The sequence below is a fragment of the Falco punctatus genome (genome assembly GCF_963210335.1).
Source record: "Falco punctatus genome assembly, chromosome: 15".
Taxonomy (NCBI): Eukaryota; Metazoa; Chordata; class Aves; order Falconiformes; family Falconidae; genus Falco; species Falco punctatus.
In genome coordinates, this window is record NC_137595.1 from 22,326,662 (window position 1) to 22,346,440 (window position 19,779).

The window sequence follows — 19,779 nt, forward strand, 5'->3', positions numbered from 1 at the left end:
GTTCTGGAAACATGAAAAGATAGTAAAAGCATTCTAATGCGTGTAGGATAGGTATATCTTACTTTACACTGCTGTATTGGAAAGGTCGGAACTGTTAAAGACATGTTCTTTGGAATGACCCCGAGTAATCCCAGAACAGATCTCTTGTCATTTCTTGGATTTTCTTTTGTTGCCTCTCTTGCCTCATGTCGAACTAGTTAACTTTCAACACCAATCGTGTCTCTGGACAGTTTCTCATTCATGAAACACATGCCTACTCCTGTAAGTGGACTTCCACGTGCTGTACATACCCTCCTGTGTTTTGTGGCTGAAGCTTTTTCTTCTAACCTCTGATTTTCTTTTAAAATGGAAATAAAGCAGCTTTTGGAGCTTAAGAAGGCCCTGTTCAACAGTTGGCAGACCTAAGGTTAACAGTCTTTCATTTTCTTTCGATAGGGAAATAGCAGCAGCTGCCTCCCTTCCTGCAGAGATTCCTGGGAAGCCCAGCCTGGAGGCTTTGGAGCTGGACTCTTCCAGAGAGAGCTGCTTTCTGGGATGGGACTGCCAGAAAAGGGAGTAAACTGGTTGCTATGAACTCCACTTTTCCATCCTTTTATCTTGCTTCTACCGTCACATCAATACATTAGGACACAGAACAGGGTTAACTTTTTGGCTTCTTTTAGGCAGGAGAAGCTTTTAAAATCACAGCCAGACTCCATGCAAGGTGCGGCGTGCTGATGGGCACACGGTGCTTTAGTGGTTGTGCTGATTGCACTGGCCTGAGAGGAGCCCAGGTTGAAGAAGGTGCAAAGAGGGCTGAAAACACCTTAATTCTCATAGGTTTCTGAAGAGCAGCTGTGTGTTTTCTAGTCACTTGCATCAGTTCTTTTGAAGCCTGAACTAGCTGTTCCTGCTAGATGCTTCTGCTCGCAGTGATCTGTGCGCCACCTTCCCAGGCCATTCTCTTCTTGTGCTTCAGGGATAGTCTGCAGCCAGAAACCCTGTGTTTTCTGCTTTCCTGTGCTCTCTTTTTCCGTGCCAAAAGATTTGTGTACCTCCTCTTCTCCCTTAACTCTCATTCCCAGTAACTCAGTGTCCCTTATTCTTCTGTGCCACACCATGGACTTCCATGTGCCCTGCGCTGTACCCTGCTGCTTTCCTGATTTCTGCCAGAGGTGATACGGTTCTGTGCATTGATGCCTGGATGCAGAAGTACAAACAGAAAACCATCATCCATTTGAGCTCAAGACCTTACATCACTTGACCAATTATCATCAGTTAGCTCTTCCATTCCTGAGGTTTCCTTAAGCTTTTTTGCTTAAGCTCTGTTTCTCAGTTGCAGTTGTTTGGTGACAATGTGCTGAACGTGTAACACCATGTCAGCTGGGTATGTCTCAGGGGTTTTTAGTCTTTCGCTTTAAGGTGTTAGTGCTTCTAGTCCTAAAACCTGCTGGTGTGATGAAATTTGTCACCATTAGTAGTTTTTTCCCCCCCTCTTTATTAAAATTTACCCAAGTTTGGCCAAGTTATAAGTGCAGTACAGACTGAGTTTTTCACAGAAGTTCACATTAGTCTGTGAGGATAAGCATGCAAGTCTCCTACAAATCATGGCAGAGTCTCCTTCAGAGGGCAGATGAAGGGAAAACCTGAATTTAGGAATTGAGGAATCTTACCTCTGGGCAGTTTCAGGAATCTCAGGAAACCAGTGAACCTGCTTTAGCAGGGGGGTTGGACTAGATGATCTCCAGAGGTCCCTTCCAACCCTCACCATTCTATGATTCTGTAATTGTTTTAAACTAGCTTTTCCAGAGCGTTGCGGATAGCCAACCCTAAGCCCAAGCACCTGCAGATTTTGTCACCACCGACCCTGCAGCAGCCTGGATCAAAAGAGGTCTTAGAGGACTTGTAACTCTGGACTTTGGCAGGCTGAGTTGTACTTGGAGGTGAGGTGAGGGTAGCCCAGAACAGAAACTGGGGGTGAAGAGACAGTGCATTCGGTTAAGCACTTTATAAAGGGTGATTAGGGTGGGGAGCCAGTACATACAGGGAAAGTGGAAAAGATGTGCTTTTAGGGAATGTGCTTCTCTAGGATGGGGGAGGAACTGGTTGGGGACAATCTAGGAGGAAGGCAGCTGTGTCCAGGAGCTAATATGGGAGCGGCTGCAGAGACTGGAACAGGAATGTGGATACTGATAGTGTCTGGTGAGGAAAACGGGAAAATAGGATGAAGAATCAGATGTGAAGACAGGACTGGAGCAGAGACAGTTTGGCAGTGATGGAAAAGAAGGGGACCCAAAGGAAACAGGCAGTGGGCTCTGAACACATGCCCCTCCACAGCCTGGCATGGAACCAGAGACCCCTTGCCGTTCCTCACCTTCCAGCTAAAACAAGTGAGGATCACTGACAAAGAGTCTCATCCCTTCTTGCACTGCTCCACATAAAGCTACCAGTTTAGTGATAAACTGGAAGCCTGGCAGGTTGTGTTATGAAAAAGTCTTGGACTTTCCTACACAGCTTCAATGGTTGCAGAAGTTTGGAAATACATACCAAACAACGATTTAAAGTGCAGGAAGAAAGGAAGTGGTCTCACCAGGGCAGTTGACATACAAGAGTATGTTTGACATTGATTTTGATGGAAGGAGAGTAGTGAGTCCACTTATCCTGGTGCTTCTCCCTCTCTTCCCTTCGTCTTTCTGGTCTGGCACTTGAATCTTTTGGGTCTGTGGATCTGGGTGCATTTGCAGTGCTTGTTCTGCTGATAGCCACATTACTGGGTCTCATTGTTAACCCAGCTAAATGCAGCCTTGGAAAACTTTATTTAATTTCTGCCTTTACTACGGAGATTCTAGTGCCAAGTTACTGCAAATAAAACCTTTTCTGAAGTGTTCATTAACTGGATGTTCCTCATTTTCTGGATACTCAGTTTGAGGCAGTATCTGATCTGCAGCAGCACCATATACTTAGAGCTGCAGCTGGACCTGAGTTTTTAGCATTTAAAGCACCCTATAATGCTGAGCAGTCTAGAAAAAGCATTCTCTCATTTTCTAAATTGTATATCCCAAATTAACGAATACTTTTACCACACAGAAACTTTCTAATATTTTTTTTCAGTCAGTCTAGTTAAAATGGAAGTGTTGGGACAATAAGTTCATCAAAAATGTATTAGCAATGTAAACCTTAGAAAAGCTATGAATAAATTAATCATGTGTGCTCAGAGTAGAGTCTGAGTTTGGTGAAGTGGGTTAAACTAAGCAGAGATGAAAAGGTCTTGTTCTGCAGTCAGGGAATTGTTCAGCTGTTTCTGAGTAACCCCCTGTGGAGGCAAGCCATCAGAAATGGGCTGCACACTAAACAACAAGAAAACAAATATTGAATAGCTGCTCGCTAATTGAGAATCATCCATCCTCTTCTCTGAACAAGGCAAGGGTCCTGCAGAAAAAATAATATGTGATCATGTAATTGAAGGTGGTAGCACACTGCATAACAACAGATTCAAATTAAGATTGCATAGGCGATCTTAATTCTGAAATTTCTTAATTTTTGAATATTTGACTTAGCATTTTCAATAATGTTCTTTTAACTTGGAATATTGTGTGTAGTATATATAAACGTTGTTTTTAAATAAATCTGGTTTGTCTCCAAGTCATGTCATTTTCACACTGCCTGCTGTCGCCGTTTCTGAAGGAGAAGCAGCTGGTGTGCTAAAAGAAGTTATGGACTTTGAAATCCTGCAAGGTTAGGAACTGAGTGGTTGGAGGCAGATATTTACACAAATGTCATCTTTTTTGGCCTGCTAGATTCCTCCCACTGTTTTCCTCACTGTATTTTATGGAGCAAAGTGTAAACATTTGCTTTGAGGTGTTTTGTGGCTCTAGTCTGTGAGTGATCCTAACAGTAGCTTGATGGGGTTCCATGGTTGTGGTTTCTCAGTGGCTTCTCAATCCGGTATTCTCACTTCATAAATAGAAAGTTGGGGTTCTTCATAATTGCCAGCTGCAAGCTCAGCGTGGGATCTAAGAGTCAAACCGGGCTCTGCTGGCTCAAACGTTACCAGCAGGAGAGAGGCTGTGATCAGAATTTGGTTAACTGCTCTGTTCATGTTTGGGCCGCAACAGAATCCAGCTTGCGCTCTGATAACTGTGTAGGCTCTGCCATGCTAAATAAAGACAAAATTCCAAAAATGGGTATCAATTAGGTGAGCAGGTGCACGTTTGACTATAGGGGACAGGTCTAGTAAATAGGAACTTGTGGGTTTTACTTACTTTCAAACGAATGAGATTTTAGAGCGTGTCTTTAGTTAAGGAAATTGTAATCTTTAATTCTGTTTCTTTTATTCATAGTTAACATAGAATGTAAATGAAAACTGATTAATTTCTCTTAATCTCATAATCTTGACACAAAAGAAAGAGCAATATGTTTAACTCTTTGAGAAAGACCATTAGATATAATACTGCAGTAAGACATACAAGGCAATGACTAGCAGCTTAGTTTTTTTAATGAATCTCCTATTTAATCATGGGTGATTGGTAGTCAAAGAGCTCGTCTAAGGTTGCTCCTGACAGTGGAATACAAGTTGATCAGGAGCGTGAAGAGCCAGGAGGAGTGTTTTGCCCAGTACACAGCTCTGTCTCTGTAGCTAAATTTGTTGGGTTGAAGGTTTATCTTCCGCTAGGATGACAACGTATCTTGGAAACATAACCAGCTTTAGACCAGTCAAGATTTTGGTGATACCGCTGAGACAATCTGCACTGGAATGGAATGAGAACTGAGTCATCGTTACACAACTTGGTCTATTATGTGTAACAAATACTACATACATACACTTTTTAAGGTGTTCTTTGAGCAGTGTGGGATGTTTCCTGCGGTTCTGCCAAAATGAATCTCTTGCCTTTGGAACGGGGATTCTGGAAGTCAACACTTGATTGCTGCAGAAGACTCAGTGCTCAATTCATGCCCAGGGACAGGAATCATAGCTGGAGGAAAGAGAAATATGACCAGAGAGATGAGCTTTGGAAACTCACAGATTGGATGTGCTACCTTGTTATGATATATGTGCATATATATCAAAAAGAAAGTGACTTTCTTAGGAAGAGATGTTACCCTGTGCTGTGTCTCATTTCAGTAGGTATTTAAAAGAAACTGTTGTGCGTGTTTTAAGTTAGCAAGAAAGGCTCTGGTTCTGTCAGTAGCATTCCATCACGGTAGTTTTTAACAATATTTTCCCCGGTTTGCCTTATTTCTAGGCACAAGTGGAGTTAGTGTTGAATTTGGCCACCATAGAAGAGGTATTGGCTTAGGGCTCCAAACAGGACTTTAGAAACAGATGTAAAGTACACGCTGAGATCATACTGCTCTTTTATCAGGTTCTGTTAGCAGTGTTGTGTTTGTACTCAAGGTCATTTAAGCCACAATATAACCTTACACCACATTTCTGTGGATAATTTTTTAAGACAAGGGGTGCATTTTCATCCCCCACTCGTGTGAGTCATCAGGTGTATTGCAAATTCGCTCTCTTAATCAAAAACCTCTTTGCTATAAGAGGGTGCTATAAGGAGACTGTTATAGTTTCTTTGCTCTATCCAGCCTCTTTTTTTCATGAAACGTGATTTTCTCTGAGCCCTTCTGAAATTGGATTTCCATTGGCCAATGACTTCAGAAGTTACTATCAGTGGGACAGTTCTAGATGGACATGCATGGACGACCACCAACAGGACTGCAAATACAAAATATTTGGACTAAGCCCGGGTATTTCTAAGAGCGTGATGGGAGGACATCTGAATCCTGCATTCCAGTTTGATTTCCACTCTGGATGTACATGCTTTTTCTGCTGTGTGATAAATGAACACAGTTAAAGTAGAATTTCTGGCCAGTTGCATTCAGGTCTGCTACATGGTGTGGAGTGTGCTGCAGCAGTAAATTTCCAGTTTTGCTTCCACAGCGGTACCTATCACCCTGGGAAACATAGCAAGTGCGACAAGTTTTTGATCCATTTCTGGTTTGGGTTTTGGTGGGGTTTTTTCCAACAGTTGGTCTAAAACTTTCTGTGTTGCTGTTTAGATATGGAGCTTTAATGGATTTTTGTTCTCAAATACTAGATATATGTATCCTATATTTGCATAAACCTTTGAGTTTATGTGTTTGCATGTGTCTCGGTCTGTGTATTCACAAGTCTGTTTCCTCGTCCTTGGGGAAAAAAAAGTAACTTCACACCTGTACTAGTGGTGTTAACTTGTGAAAGGTTTTGTTGGCTCATGTGTGCATCTATCACTTGTTACATTTCACAGACCCTAGCATTTCTCCCCCTTTCAGTTTTATTCTGAAAAGCTTTGTTTCTGCTGATCCACACACCAGATGCTACTGTATTTTCTGGATGCCTGAACTTTCCACTCAAAACCTGTCAATGTCTTTTGTATAGCTATTACATGTAGCTAACTTGAAAGTGGTATTTGTGTACTGTGACACTCCGTGGTAGGATTTTTTTATTTTTTTACTTATGCCAGGAGAAACTCATGCAGTCACATTCGTGCTGGAAAAATAGTGTTTTTACTGGTGTGCCTCAAGTGAGGTGTGCACAGTAGATTTCTGGTGAGTGCATCATTCAAGAACAGGAAAAGATGTGCGATGCCAAAGCCCATGTGACAGTGAATCTCATCCTTTTGTGGTGCGTGTTTTCTTCGAGCAGATAGTTTTATTATATTTGTACAAAGTACAGCTATACCGGTGCAGTTTCATTCGCCTTGGAGCTCTTTGCCAGCACGGGAGACTGTAACCCTGGCTCAGCAAAGTGGTGCTAGTATAGGGCTGACCTTATGAGCATTCCCTAGTGTTTGCGTTTTTAAACTTGAAAAATGGTTCTATAGAGTTTTGCTGAGTTTAATATCACCAAGCTGCACAGTTCTACTAAAGGTAGAATTAGTACTGGCAAAAGGAGCCTTTGGACAGTTGGGAAATTGGGTTAAGATTACCCCAAAAGGACATAATTGGCTATGTGTCATCTCCCTGAAAGGGTGTGGGATATAACTAATAGGTAGCTGTTTATATAGTATATTACATTATTATTATTACTTCTACTGATAATAATAATTCAAAAGTATATACATAAAATAAGGTATAGCTAAGTCTGCGGTAAATCTTTTCCAAAGGCTTTATCCATTAAATGCCAGGAGAACCTACCTAGAGTAAACAAGTCTGGATACCTACCTTTTGAGAATATTTTTTAAATAATAAGTGGCGCTGAGATATTTTATATAAAACTGCAATGCATTGGGATGCAGATCCAGTACTTTGCAAGGAAAGCTCCAACAAACAAAAGTTAATGCTTTAAAAAAATCCTGTCAAAATGCCACTTCTCAGAAGGCTGTTTTTCCAACCTTCTGTTGTAGTGGTTTGAAGTTTTGTTAGAAGCTAAGGCAGGCTTCATCATGACAGAGCCGCTTAAGCTGGTATTTCACATGCACAGTTCATGTCTCAGCATCTGCTGAGCACCCAGAATAAATGGTCTAGAAGTACACCTGTTTGAACCTAAATCGTCAGGCTTTCTGAGCAGATCGGTTTCTCTTCGTATTTCTCAGCAGCAAGAGCTACAAGCCTTTAAGCGGTTTAAAACTGATGTTTCCTGCTTCCCCCCCTCCCCCACCCCCAACCCCAATTAAATTACATGACACAGTAATTGGCATGTCCTTGTTGCCTGGAGCCTTAATACTTTTAATGATGTCCAAACAAATTAACTATTAAACAAGTTATGAAGCAGCTCAGTGGGAACTGACTTGTGGAAGCAGAGGATGAAAGCACAAAGCTGTAAAATGACTCCTGAAGTGCTAATAACTTCTAATAACTTTTAAAGGGAGAGAATTAAACTGTGGAAAGAGCAGCTCTGTCATATTCTGATTATTTAAAGGGAAGCTTGGTTGGGATGCATAGCTGTTTGTCATTTGAGCGGAGGAAACTAGTGAGAAAGCCTCAAACTAGCTTGGGTGGTTTAAGAAAGTTCCAGTCCCAAAACAAAAGAGAAGAACCAGATAGGATGGATCTGTCTGCTGGGCATGAGCTGTCTGCATAGCTCACTCAGACAGCAAAATGTGTTACTGCTTTCTTCCCTTCCCTTTCTTGCCCTCGATGCAGCTCACTCCAGGGGAGTGAGCTGGAATCCAGACTTTCTGGAAGAGCTGCTGAACATGGGCAAAGCCACCCCCAGTAACGGGCAGAGCCACCTCCAGTAAGGTGCTTACCCGGCTGCAAGTGATGACTGTGTGACCTAAGAACCTGAATCCATAATAATATGTGCATAATAAATGAGAATCCAGCTGGTTCCGTTCCGTTGTACACATTTAGAAAGGACCGTTATTTTGTTCCTGTGCTCAGTCAATGTGATGCAATGCTGGAAGCACAAGAAACACAAACCCTTCCTTTCCCTTCCCCTCCTCACTGCCTCAGAAGCCGGTGTGGCTTTTCCTTCCCTGCCTTCATTCCTCTTCATCTGCTTTCTTGTCTTTGCTCCCTCTAGTGTTCCCGTGTCCGTGCTGTCTTGCTCTCCAGCTCCAAGCAGAGAGATTGAGTATTAAACTATTCGATTTATTTTCCCTACATTTTGCATAACGTGGGAATGACAACAGCCTACCTGTCACACCCATCGAAGAGAGAATAGTACCGAGTCTCTGCGGCCGTACGTCACCTCCTTACAGCATCTCTAGCATGCTAGTAGCGTGCTAGCACCAGCCTTTGACAGTCCTTGAGGCCAGCTTAAAATTCATTAGATTTTTAAAAATACCTGTATCGTTCTGATCATTTTCAAGTCTGTAACTCATTCTCAGTTCATGGTTTTGGAGTTTCTTTTACAACCATTAAAATTTCTTTCTAATGCAGGGAGCTGGGAATTTAGGAATAATGTAGGATATGACACTTGGGATTAGAGCCACAAGATTTTGGTAACGCTGCAACAACATCCATTGCACCCAGATATTATGCTAGTTCACTGTTGACTCTTGAATTTAATCTAGCTACAAAAGTTTTCTTAGCCGTGAGATGTACCGTCCTGCTTATTAGTTGAAAATCAGAAAATATGAAAGGGGACTGGAGATCTGCGTGTATCTCTGAATCACTGGATCACTGCTGCAGAGAGAATGTTTAATCAGAAACGGGGGCTCCTCTTTACATCATATAGGAAGCTGCTTTACAGAGTTTTTACTGAAGTGCAACTGTTTAATGTGCTCTGGAACTGTGGCTTACTTTCATATGTATGCCGTCTAGATGAGGGTATCCACGTACTTGTGCTGTGCACATAGGCATTTCAAAGATGAGAAAATACTTTGAGGCCTCCCCTTTTTAACTAGGAATCCAGATGCGGCCTGTAGAGACTAGTCTGTCAGGGTTGGGGATTACTTGTTGGTCTTAAGTAAGTTTTGAAGGTTTCAAACAGCCATCTTAAAAATCACATCGAGTCTTCCATCATCGCTGGAGATGAAGTGACATTCCTTATGTTAGGAAAGAAGATTACAGCTAATGAAGAGCAAACACTGGGCTTTCTGCTTTAGTCTGAGGAATGATCCTTTTGTTATCTAAACTATATAAGACTAGCAAGCCAAAGAAGAGAGCCTAAATTACTGAAACTTCCGTGTGTTCTCTGAATAACTGGTAGAATAGAGATAAGTGAGTTATCTCTCTCACTAGTACTAAATCTAGTAAAAAAAAAAAAAGATATAGTCAAACTATAACGATTTGAAAATCAGTCCAGCCAAAAACGGTCAGATGACATGATATTAACTTTCTGTGGACGGCTCAGCACCCTGGTGTTGACATCTGGCGTGGTCTTTGGTTGGGATTCAGATTGATAACTCTGAGGAGAAATCCCCCCCGACACCCAGCAGATGTGGAGCTGGTTGGCCAGGGACAAGGGGTCCTCTGCTTTTGGGAGCAGTGAGGTGGAAGGGTTCCCTCCACAGGTGCCCATTTGCACAGTATGTGGAGGGACACCATCTCCAAGAGACAGGAAGGTCTTCCACAAATTCCCAGGAGTGCGTGAGTGGGTGAGTGACAGCTGAACACCGAGTCCATGGTGAGCTGCAGATCTGCTAATTACCACCTTCCTCCACTCACCCTCCCCACAAGCAACTTCCTGAAATCTGTTTCAGGGAGTTTTGTATTTTTGTCACTCCGCATTAGGCTGCAGCGCAGCGCGGCTTGTCACTTTGCCTTACGTGTGATCATGCTGTCTGGAATCGGACCGAACGTAATGGAAAATACATGGTTATAGTGGGATTTAACTCATCAGGTTTCTTCCAGCACATCTTTCACGTTGGATCATCAGTCTGTTGCAGAGCTGGGTGTTGGAAGCCTTTTGCGTCACAGGGGAATAGAACAAGAGATATAATACCCTATCTAGACCATAATGTTTACTCTTCAGGAATGCTTGGACCTGTTGCTTCCAGCTCAATGGAGCAATGTTAACTTGGTGGCAGACACTTCCTCACACACACGTTAAAAAAGTAGAAAACCAACGCTTTTTTGAAAAGCCCAAAATATTACCGTATAGCATATGGCACCCAAGATATGAGTAAACTTGCAACATCCACTTACGTCTGGCTTCCCGTGGTATGTTGAAGGTGTTGCTTTGGGATTTTTAGTGTGGAAATGGAGTTGCTGCGGGGCAAGGGAAGTGTTTTATACCCTGTCATCTGTGAAGAAGAAGAAAGCTGATATTCTGTTAACTCCTTAGAGACTATATTGCATGAGTACCCTGTGAGTAAGAGGAGTAGGCATGGTGATCCATATGGAGACTCGATTCCTAATTACCTGTGTCAGATAATGCAGCCCACTCCCGGTGACCCTGATTTTTTGGCATGTCTCCAGGGTAAGCTGCAGGTTTGGCAGCAGTGTGTTTGCTGCAGGCCAGAAGGTGCTAGAAACCTTCTCCCATCACACCACCACTGGTCCACAGCTCTTTCTACCTCCAGGCCTGGGGAGCTCAGGAAAGCTGCTATGAATTCCTTCGATGTCAGCAAACGTGTAAAGAAAAATTACAGGGCTTCATTCTCCTTTCACAAGGTTTTTACAACAGTCCATATCCAAGAGAGTTTGTCCTAATTTACACAGCTAAAATGAGAGGAAACCCAAACTTTTCACGTCTTTTTGGTGAAATTACCTAACTACTTATGCAGATGCATAACTACCCCAGATTATTTGAGACCATTAATTGCACTGAGATTCTGTAGCGTGTATAAATTGCGTGACATTGCTGAAGACACCATTTGCCTTTTCAGTGAAAGTCTTTTACCAATAGATTGGATGTATGATATTTTGGGCAATTGGGAGCCTGTTCTGGTAAAGCAGTCAGTCCAGATTGCGCTGAGGACGATGTCTATTACAGGCCTGATTGTGCAGCATGCATAGGTTTGTGCTTGAAGTGAAACAACCAGCATTTTGCTGATAATAGCTGGTGACCTCTCTTTGCTTCCCAACAGCTGGCTTACAGAAAGAAGCACATGGTGAAATGGCACCTGCTGAAGCCTGAAGCATGGAATGACAGTCATGATCCAGGAATGTCTCATTATTTGATCAGCAGTAATACATATTTTCCTCTCATTGCTGCACCCTTGAAGAACACGGCTAAATACAAGGCGCTTTAAGAGTTGGGGGGGGGGGCATTTTCAACAACGTTAATGCTGCCAGCAAATTGACATTATTGCGATATGATTGCGGAATTGTGGCAACAGAAATGAAAGGCAGTAGAAGTGCTGCTCCTTTTGTTCCACCCAAATGATAGCAATCACTGGACACATTAATGATATCTTCATTAAAACGTGCCGGTAGAAAATCACTGTCTTTTTTGGCGTGTGCATTCCTAGATCACTTTTTTTCAATGTGACCGTAGGGGTTTGACACAAATTACTGTGCTGCCAGCACAGCTGTCCTACATTATTTGTTGTTGCGTAGCTAGAATTAATGATTTTAACCAAGTATCAAGACAGGGATTTTAGGAGTGTGCGCTGCAGAGCTTCTGGCTCTCTAATAAGACCCATCTGTTATAAACCATATACAGTGTGGCATGAGTGCTGAACAATGAGCAGCTTAACCACTTGTGTAAAGAAGATCTTAATGGGATCAAACCTGCTTCAACAACTGGCTGAGGGCTTTGCGGCTTCGGCATGGCACTAGCTATATCAGGGCATGCTCCTCCATCTCAGAAGAGGATGGTATTGGGCAAGGAGTTGAAGTTAGCGTTGTGATGCATCCGTCATGGGGCAGAACAGTACTCACCGTCTTTGCGATGCTGCCTGCGAGGAAAGATGTATCCTGGATCCCTCATTGGGATGCTAGGAGCATGTGGAAAGAATATGACTGAACCAGTATAACTGGCACTCTTTAACTGGAAGCTGTGAGTGAATCGGTATGATGGCAGCCAGTGGATCCATGAACCTATCAGTCCGATCTAGAAAACAGAACATTTACTGTGTCACTTTACTCACTGATTCCTTGAAAAGTATTTTCCTTGCTCACTGAAAAGAATATTCTTGAGCTATGGGAAAGTTTGGGATCACATCCGGAATAAGCAGGTCAGCTCTACTGATGCACAGCTTGCACTCTAGAAAACCTATAGGAAGTTGCAGGGAAGTGTAGAAACATTAGCTAAACCAGTATTTGCATTTTCCAGTTGCTCCTGTTTAATGGTAATAGCACCAAAAAAAAAGAGGATGGGAAGCCATATGAGGTTAATTATTTTGTTCACTTGTTGCTTCCTCATATTATAGGTCCTGCCAAGTACCAGCTCTTCACAGAGAAAGTGATATCAGAATGCTTAAAACAGTTTTTTTCTTGAACAGAAGAAAATAACAGTTCTAGGAATTTGACTTTATTTTGCTGCATGTGAACTTTAATAGACCACAGAGAAATAGTAGAAGAAGCTTTATTGATTTATTTGATTGGCCAAAGCTCAATGAGTCATGACTCAGAAGATCTAAGCGAAAGGGAAAAGCCAGTGAGTGCACAGGAACAGGTTACTTATATTCAAGGTCTGGTCATGAAATCTGCAGAACTTGTGTCTTCCATCCCCAAGATGGCAGAGTACAATATTCTCATTTTTGTAACGAGTTTTGTTGTTGCTGTTGCCAGTCAATCATGGAGTCTGATCTCAAGGGGTGCCTAGTGCTCTTGCTATAGCTGGTAGAAATTCTGCATGCTGATAGTTCACAGGATCGATACTTTTGCTCTCCAGGGCCTTTAAGTCTGATCCCATATGAAAAGCATTTTGCTTTAGTCATGTATTAGCAAGTTATTGCTCAGTGGGAAGAGGAGAGGAGCTAGAAGTTTAAGCTTGTGAAAGGTGTTCCAAATGTCCTTAGAAAAGTAAATAATTCCAGTGAGTCTCATTGCAAACTGGCCATTAGCAGGTTTACGTCTTTATATCCACAGAGCAAATAAGCAGAACTGAAAGCAACAGTTTCAAAGGAAGGAGAATCACTCCCTGAACTGCTTTAGATGTTAGCAACAGCAAGACCTGAACAATGCAGACACATCGAGAGGTAAGTTAAAAGTCTTTTAGTTCATCTTCAAGCACTTTGTTGTAAGGGAAACCAGCGTGGTATCAAAACGGGCCTTTTATACAGGGCCTGTTTACTCAAGCAGCACAAACCAGGAACTTAGCTTGGTAGCATGAAATGTGCAGAACATTGTCATTTTTGATCTGTTCACTTTTATTGGAGACAGTAAATGTAATAGTTTCTGGTTCTCCCAATCTCTGCAAAGCGATTTTCCAGTAACTGTATTAAAGAGGGCTTTCTGCTGGTGCACGCAGCCTGTGGCTTAGTCGCACTGCTGCACCGATGGGTGCAGATCCCTGGTTGTCCTGTAGTCCCAGACCTTGTCTCCTTACAGTCAACAGATAAAGGCAGAAAGCACAACTGAGGAAGGCAGATAAACAACCTGACAAGATCTCCTACCACTGTCCTTTGTTAAATAGTCTGAAGCACATTTGTTCTCTTTAACGTAGATGCCACTTAAGTCTGCAGATAGGTGGTTTGAATTCAGCTTAATGGAAGTAAAATTTTTAGCAGAGACTGAGCCATTTCCAGGAGATATGATCCTCAGCAGGCCAGATATGAGAGGGTGCCCTGGTGTGTTTAGGGCAGAAGAGAGGGAAATTAATGGAAGTGCCCAAGGCAACAGGCGGTTTCCTATGCAGCTGCAGGAACAGTAGAGGAAGAGCCCTTGGCCTGATGAGAAATGCTTCTGGAAATTCTGCCAGTGGTGGTACACCCCAGCCTCCCAGTGGGAGATCTGCTGATTATATTTCTTTGGTGGCCGGAGGACCACTCACCATATCCTCTGGGCCTTACAAACAGCAGCTATCTGCCCTCTACAGAGAGAATGTTAAATGGTAGCAGATGCTGAAAGGTCAGATTTGATTGTTGGTCGCTATTACTGACACCTTCCAAACTTAGAGACACACTGTAGCATCGGACTGTTAACTGATGCTCCTTAAGATTGTCTGGGTTCCTCTTAACTTTGCTATTTCCTGGTTCATGGGAAAGGCTCCTAATATCAGCACCAATATCTTGCTTGTTCACAGATGGTTGCCGAGAGGAGACACCTGGCACTCTCTGGGTCTCTTTGCATTGCTCAGATAATATTAATTACAGCTCAAAGGGAAACAGCCGCCTGCCAACCTTTGACTTGATGCTGTTTGTATTATGAATGCCACAGAACACCATTCTTTCTCCATAGACCTGCAGTTTACCCTGCTGAGAGAAATTCATTGCCACTTTCCAGGTTTCCGGATACTCCATTAGTGTTCCTGAGGCTGGGAAAAGGGCACTCTTGCTGATTACAGCACAGGGTGAATGTCAGGGCTTGTGACTACTGTCTGCTGCTTTGTTCCTAGCTTGACTTGCCTACATTTACAGAGGTGCCATGAGGCTGAAAGTATTGATGTGTATATAAAAAGTCATTTGAGATCACTGGATGAAAGGTAGCCAAACAGATAGTTTATTCAGAGCTGGGTTTTTTCTGGGCTTTGGAAGGTCTTTGTTAGCTTTATCCAGAGCCAGGGAGCTAATTATTTTCCCAGGTTCTTCTTCTGTCTGCTTGATAACAACCTTTTCCTATTGCAGCCGAAACTTCCACAGTGATGACCACAGGGCAGGGGGATAGGAGGGAAAATATGGAGGTTTAAGAGATTTAGCATGCTGAGCAAAGAGAACGAGCACAGTTCTATAAAAAGACTGGGTTCATTATGATTTTCCAAACACCCCTTCCCTTTCTCCACACCCTTGCTTCAGTTTTCTCCATATATTTTCTCAAATGATTTCTTGTATTTGCTATACAGCTGCAGTTCTCTCCTATTAGTACCTCATAGCCATTTTGTATTTGTTCTCAGAGAGGAGGTTCTTTTCATCTTATTTCGGAAGGGTTTAATTTATCTGACCTACCTGATGTGTTTGTGTGAATGTATTTGTCTTCGCTGCCTGGAACCAGGCACCTTTCCCCTTCCCCAGCAGTGACACTGGATCACCCAAAGGCTTGTTCCTCTGAGTGCAAATCATATAAGTGCTTAACCTGGGTCATTTTCTACTGAGCATCTAGGTGCAAGATCAGAAGTTGTTTTGCCCTTCTCATTCCTGCATAGTCAAATTGCTTCTTGGGCAGAAGGAAAATGCAGAGTGACTCACTGACGTGCAAGACACAGCCAGAGACTTCCAAATCACAATTATGGGTTTGAGGGAAAGCTGTGTGCTTCAGAATTGTATTAATAGACTTGAAATAATGTGGAAATTTGTTGCATGCTCAGTTTTCCTGCATGCTGCTGGAAATCAGAAGCTGCTGATGTGTCCAAGCCAATGGTATCCTCTAGGAAGTCAGTTGCTGATCTCTATTCAGCTCCTAGAGGATGTGTGGATTCGGCACAGCTGTTCTCTTTACATCCAAGAAAGGGACATCATCTTAAAGAAATGTACCTCCCTGCTCAATTTTCAATTCCATTTCAGGACTGGCTGTATAAGGTTTTAGATGTCACTTCATATGACCAGTTTAGGGGAGTGACACGGCCAGCACTTTGGACTCTGAAGGACAAGCCAGCACATTTGAAAAGTGGATGGGGGGAAATGTACTGTATATATAGGCTGAGGAGGGTAGCAGCATTCAGTGAAATCCCCTAGCTAGTTATAAGGTCATAAATAGAGTGTAATGAAAGATTAGAGCCAATTATCCTGTATGCATCCCTTGGATTTAGGCATGCTGGGACGCCCTGAATTTTGGGTCAGATTCTCCCTAGCAGGGGATGAGCGGACAGGTCCGTTCATTCCCAAGCGTGGCACTGCCCTGCAGCGTCTGTTTGGCCTTTCTGCTTCAGGCCCTCCTCTGACAGCAAAGCCAGGGAATTTCTGCCCCTCTGATATAGTGAAGGGGGCCATGAAATGCCACCCCCTCCCTGCTCTGCATCTGGCGTCCCTTCGGTGCTGCAGCGGTGCGCTGCTCAGAGCGGCCAGGCCTCCCAGCTCTTGCACACAGAGGGGTTCTGGGGGCTTAGTACCCTCATGGAACTGCCTTCGCCAGCTCATAGGCCACACGCCAGGCCCTCACTTTCTCCAAAAGGAATTTGCTTTGGTTATGACTTTTCTTCAAATACTGGGAAAAAAACAGAGCTCTCCTGGCTCCCTTGGCCTCTCTCGAGGAGTACTTGCTCTGGAGTAATTTTTTCTCTTTCATTTTTTACCCTAATGAAAACCACTATGCTGTGTCCGGTATTTTCTATTTGATCCTACCCCCCTTGTCTTCCATGATCTTAGTGCTGGATTTGGTTGAGAGATTTCTTGCAAAGCTGTTTTCCGTTAGAAGCTATTTAGCCACACCAAACCACTTCACAGGAACATCTACTTATACAAAACTTTCAACAAACATTCAGACATTCAAGACCTCCTTGTGCTGTGGGTGTGAGTGTTTCATACTGGCAGTGTTAAGACTTTTTTCACTACTTTGTGCCAGAATGTAAATTTTTTTCGGAATGATAAAGCTGGAAAAACATGCTTCCACCTAGGAAAGTAAGGCAGTTCAGTGAGGCTGTTCCAGATCATCTTTCTTGCATGTATTTATTTCATGTGGAATTTCAAAACTTCAGTTTTCTGTTCCAGTTTGGGACAGCAGAAAGTTTGTGGAGCAAAAAATCTGAAGTTCAGTCAGTTCCTAGTCCTTGATTTAAAATATATAACATTTAAATGAAGAGAACCAAAAAAGATATCCAGGAAAGAATATCTAAAGCTCTTCATGATCTTTCACTGTTGTATCCCTGTCCTCCCATACACTCTTATCCATCATCTTCCCTTGCTGTACTCTAATTATAGATTCCCTGAGGCAGAGACCTGCCAATGTTTCCATCAGTAAAGTGCCAAGCACATCTATGATGCTTTACAATTAATCATAGAGAATGAATATTTTGTAAAGTGTTTAAGCTTCTCCTGTTAAAAAAAATATCTATCTGCCATATCAGGCATGATTAAATTTCAGTGCCATATCCTTCCTTTGCTAAGATGCTAAATTAAACTTTTTCCTCTGTTGTTCTTGCTTCTTGCAAATGAGAGGCAGGGGCCGCACTCCCCTCTTCTTCCCACATTTAAGAATTTTTTTTCAAACCCCAGCAACTTAGATACCAGCCCCAATCCCGTCAAAATAATTTGAATGTCTAAGGTGTGTAAGAATAAGGGACAGTCATCTCAAATCTCCTTTAGCTGCCCATGGAGTCTTTGTGTTTACTGAACTTTAACTTTTTATTACCTAAAATGACACAAAATACCTAGAGTACAAGAGGCACCATGTTGAAGGCTGCATCATTCTCTCTGTCTTCCTTAGAACTGCCCAGGACCTGAGCACGTGCCATGGTTTAGCCCCAGCCAGCCCTATGCAGCCCCCCACTCACTGCCCCCCGTGGGATGCAGGAGAGAATCGAAAGGGTTGAAGTGAGAAAACTCACGGGGTGAGATGAAGGCCGTTTAATAGGTAAACCAAGAGCCAGGCACGCAAGTAAAGCAGAACAGGGAATTCATTCACTGCATCCCATGGGCAGGTCTCAGCCCCCCCCAGGAGAGCAGGGCTGCATCTGCGCAACCGGGAATTGGGAAGACAAACGCCATCGCTCCAAACGTCCCCCCTCCTCCTTCTTCCCCCAGCTTTTTATTGCTGAGCATGACGCCGTATGGTGTGGGCTGTGTCTTTGGCCAGTTGGGGTCAGCTGTCCCAGCTGTGCCCCCTGCCAGCTCCTTGTGCCCCCCCAGCCTATTTCTTGGCAGGGTGGTGTGAGAGACAGAAAAGGCCTTGGCTCCCTGTGAGCACTGCTCTGCAATAACGAAAACATCACTGTGTTATCAACACTCTTCTCAACAGGAATCCAAACCATTGTCCCATACCAGCTACTGTGTAAAAAGTTAACTCTATCCCAGTCAAAACCAGTACAGCACGTCAAACATCTTGCAAAGGAATAACTGTGTGACAGATCACCTTCTGTGCTGGTAGAAGCCTGGTTTCCAAAAAGAAGGCATTTCACAGGTTAGGAAGTGCTGCAGAAAGCTCCTGCAAAATGAAGCTTCTCAACTTTCTCTTTATTCCCTGAACAAATTATTCATCATTAAAAGCAAACAGGCACGTAGCACTCAGGAGGGACGGGGCCTCTCATCACCAGCCGTGTCATGATGAATCTGCCGGCAGGGCTCTCCGGAGCTGGGTGGCCTGCAGCACGGAGCCCGCCTCGGCAATCAGCTGAGCATAACGCCGCAACCGCCCGATCAGCCACTTAGTAATTTGCTGAATTTACGGTGGGGGATGGAAAACCATTTCTTTGTGCCTTAATATAGAAGCAACGGAGACAAACACCCAAGATTCAGTGTCTGAAGAGCTGGCAAAGCCTTTCTTAAGTGTCTGTGTGAAACGATGACTTGTAAGTGTTTGCAGAGGTCCCCAGCGCTTTTGCCTGCTTCTGCTTTCCAGCCGGCTGGGCCAGCCTTTGTTCTGTCCGCCGAAACGTGCGCTGCCCCCACGCACCCCCGTGGGGTGACGCTGGCTTGGCACAGCAGCAGCTGGGGTGGTCGCTGCCTGCTGTGCTGCTAAGTACACATCATGCGGGCTGAGCGGTCAAGATTTAAATTGCTTCATGTCACTGTTCACTTAAGTCTGAATGCAGATGTTGCTGTTAACCGTAATGAGGTTTACCTTTTTCCCTTCCATCTCGTGCCTCGCACGGCTTTCCTTGACAGAGAGGACACGCTTTCACAGTGACACAACAATCCTTAGGGAAACAAATGGAAGAGTGCATGATCTCAAGCAAAGTGAGAAGCCCACCAGTGATAAAAGCTTCCTACGGTATCAGAACTGAGGCATTTGTGTGTACGTGTGTGTGGGTGTGGGTGTATAAGAAAAGAAAAATCTTCAGGTTTGAGGTCTTGGAACCTTTGTAACAAGATAATGATTTCAGGCTGAAAGCAGCATTCGGCTGATCTTTTAATAGAATTCTTGATCAGAAAAGATCTATTCAGAGAGGCAGAGATCAGAGACAATCAATAACAACACTGACCCTGTATTACATTAGACCTAAGGTATGGTTTCATAGACACAGTTCTTTTTCAGAAAATAGAATGTTGTTTTCTGGTTACGAATCTAAATATAGTTGCTCCAAATTTTCTTCATCAAAAGGGAAGTTGCGTTATTGGCTTTTTCAAAATTTTCTGAAGTCTACTTTTCATGATTTTTCCTTTCTTCATCTGTCAGGAGTCTTTCTTGAAATGAGATGGTTTTTTCCTCTCTGCACAGTAAGGATTTGAGAATAAG

General features: G+C 43.2%; 1 protein-coding gene across 7 annotated transcripts in view; it reads left to right on the plus strand.

The window, feature by feature from the left end:
* LOC308054043 (uncharacterized protein C8orf48) overlaps positions 1–19,779 on the plus strand; it is a 97,465-nt gene that overhangs the window by 35,161 nt on the left and 42,525 nt on the right. For 4 of the 7 annotated variants that reach the window (XM_080366191.1, XM_080366194.1, XM_080366193.1 and 1 more), the window contains one exon: positions 436–11,429. The exons of 2 other annotated variants lie outside the window; for them this stretch is intronic. In XM_080366191.1, the coding sequence (XP_080222317.1) occupies positions 436–559 (124 nt within the window). In that variant the 3' untranslated portion in view covers positions 560–11,429. One more of the 7 variants, XR_013923917.1, reaches the window with a different exon arrangement.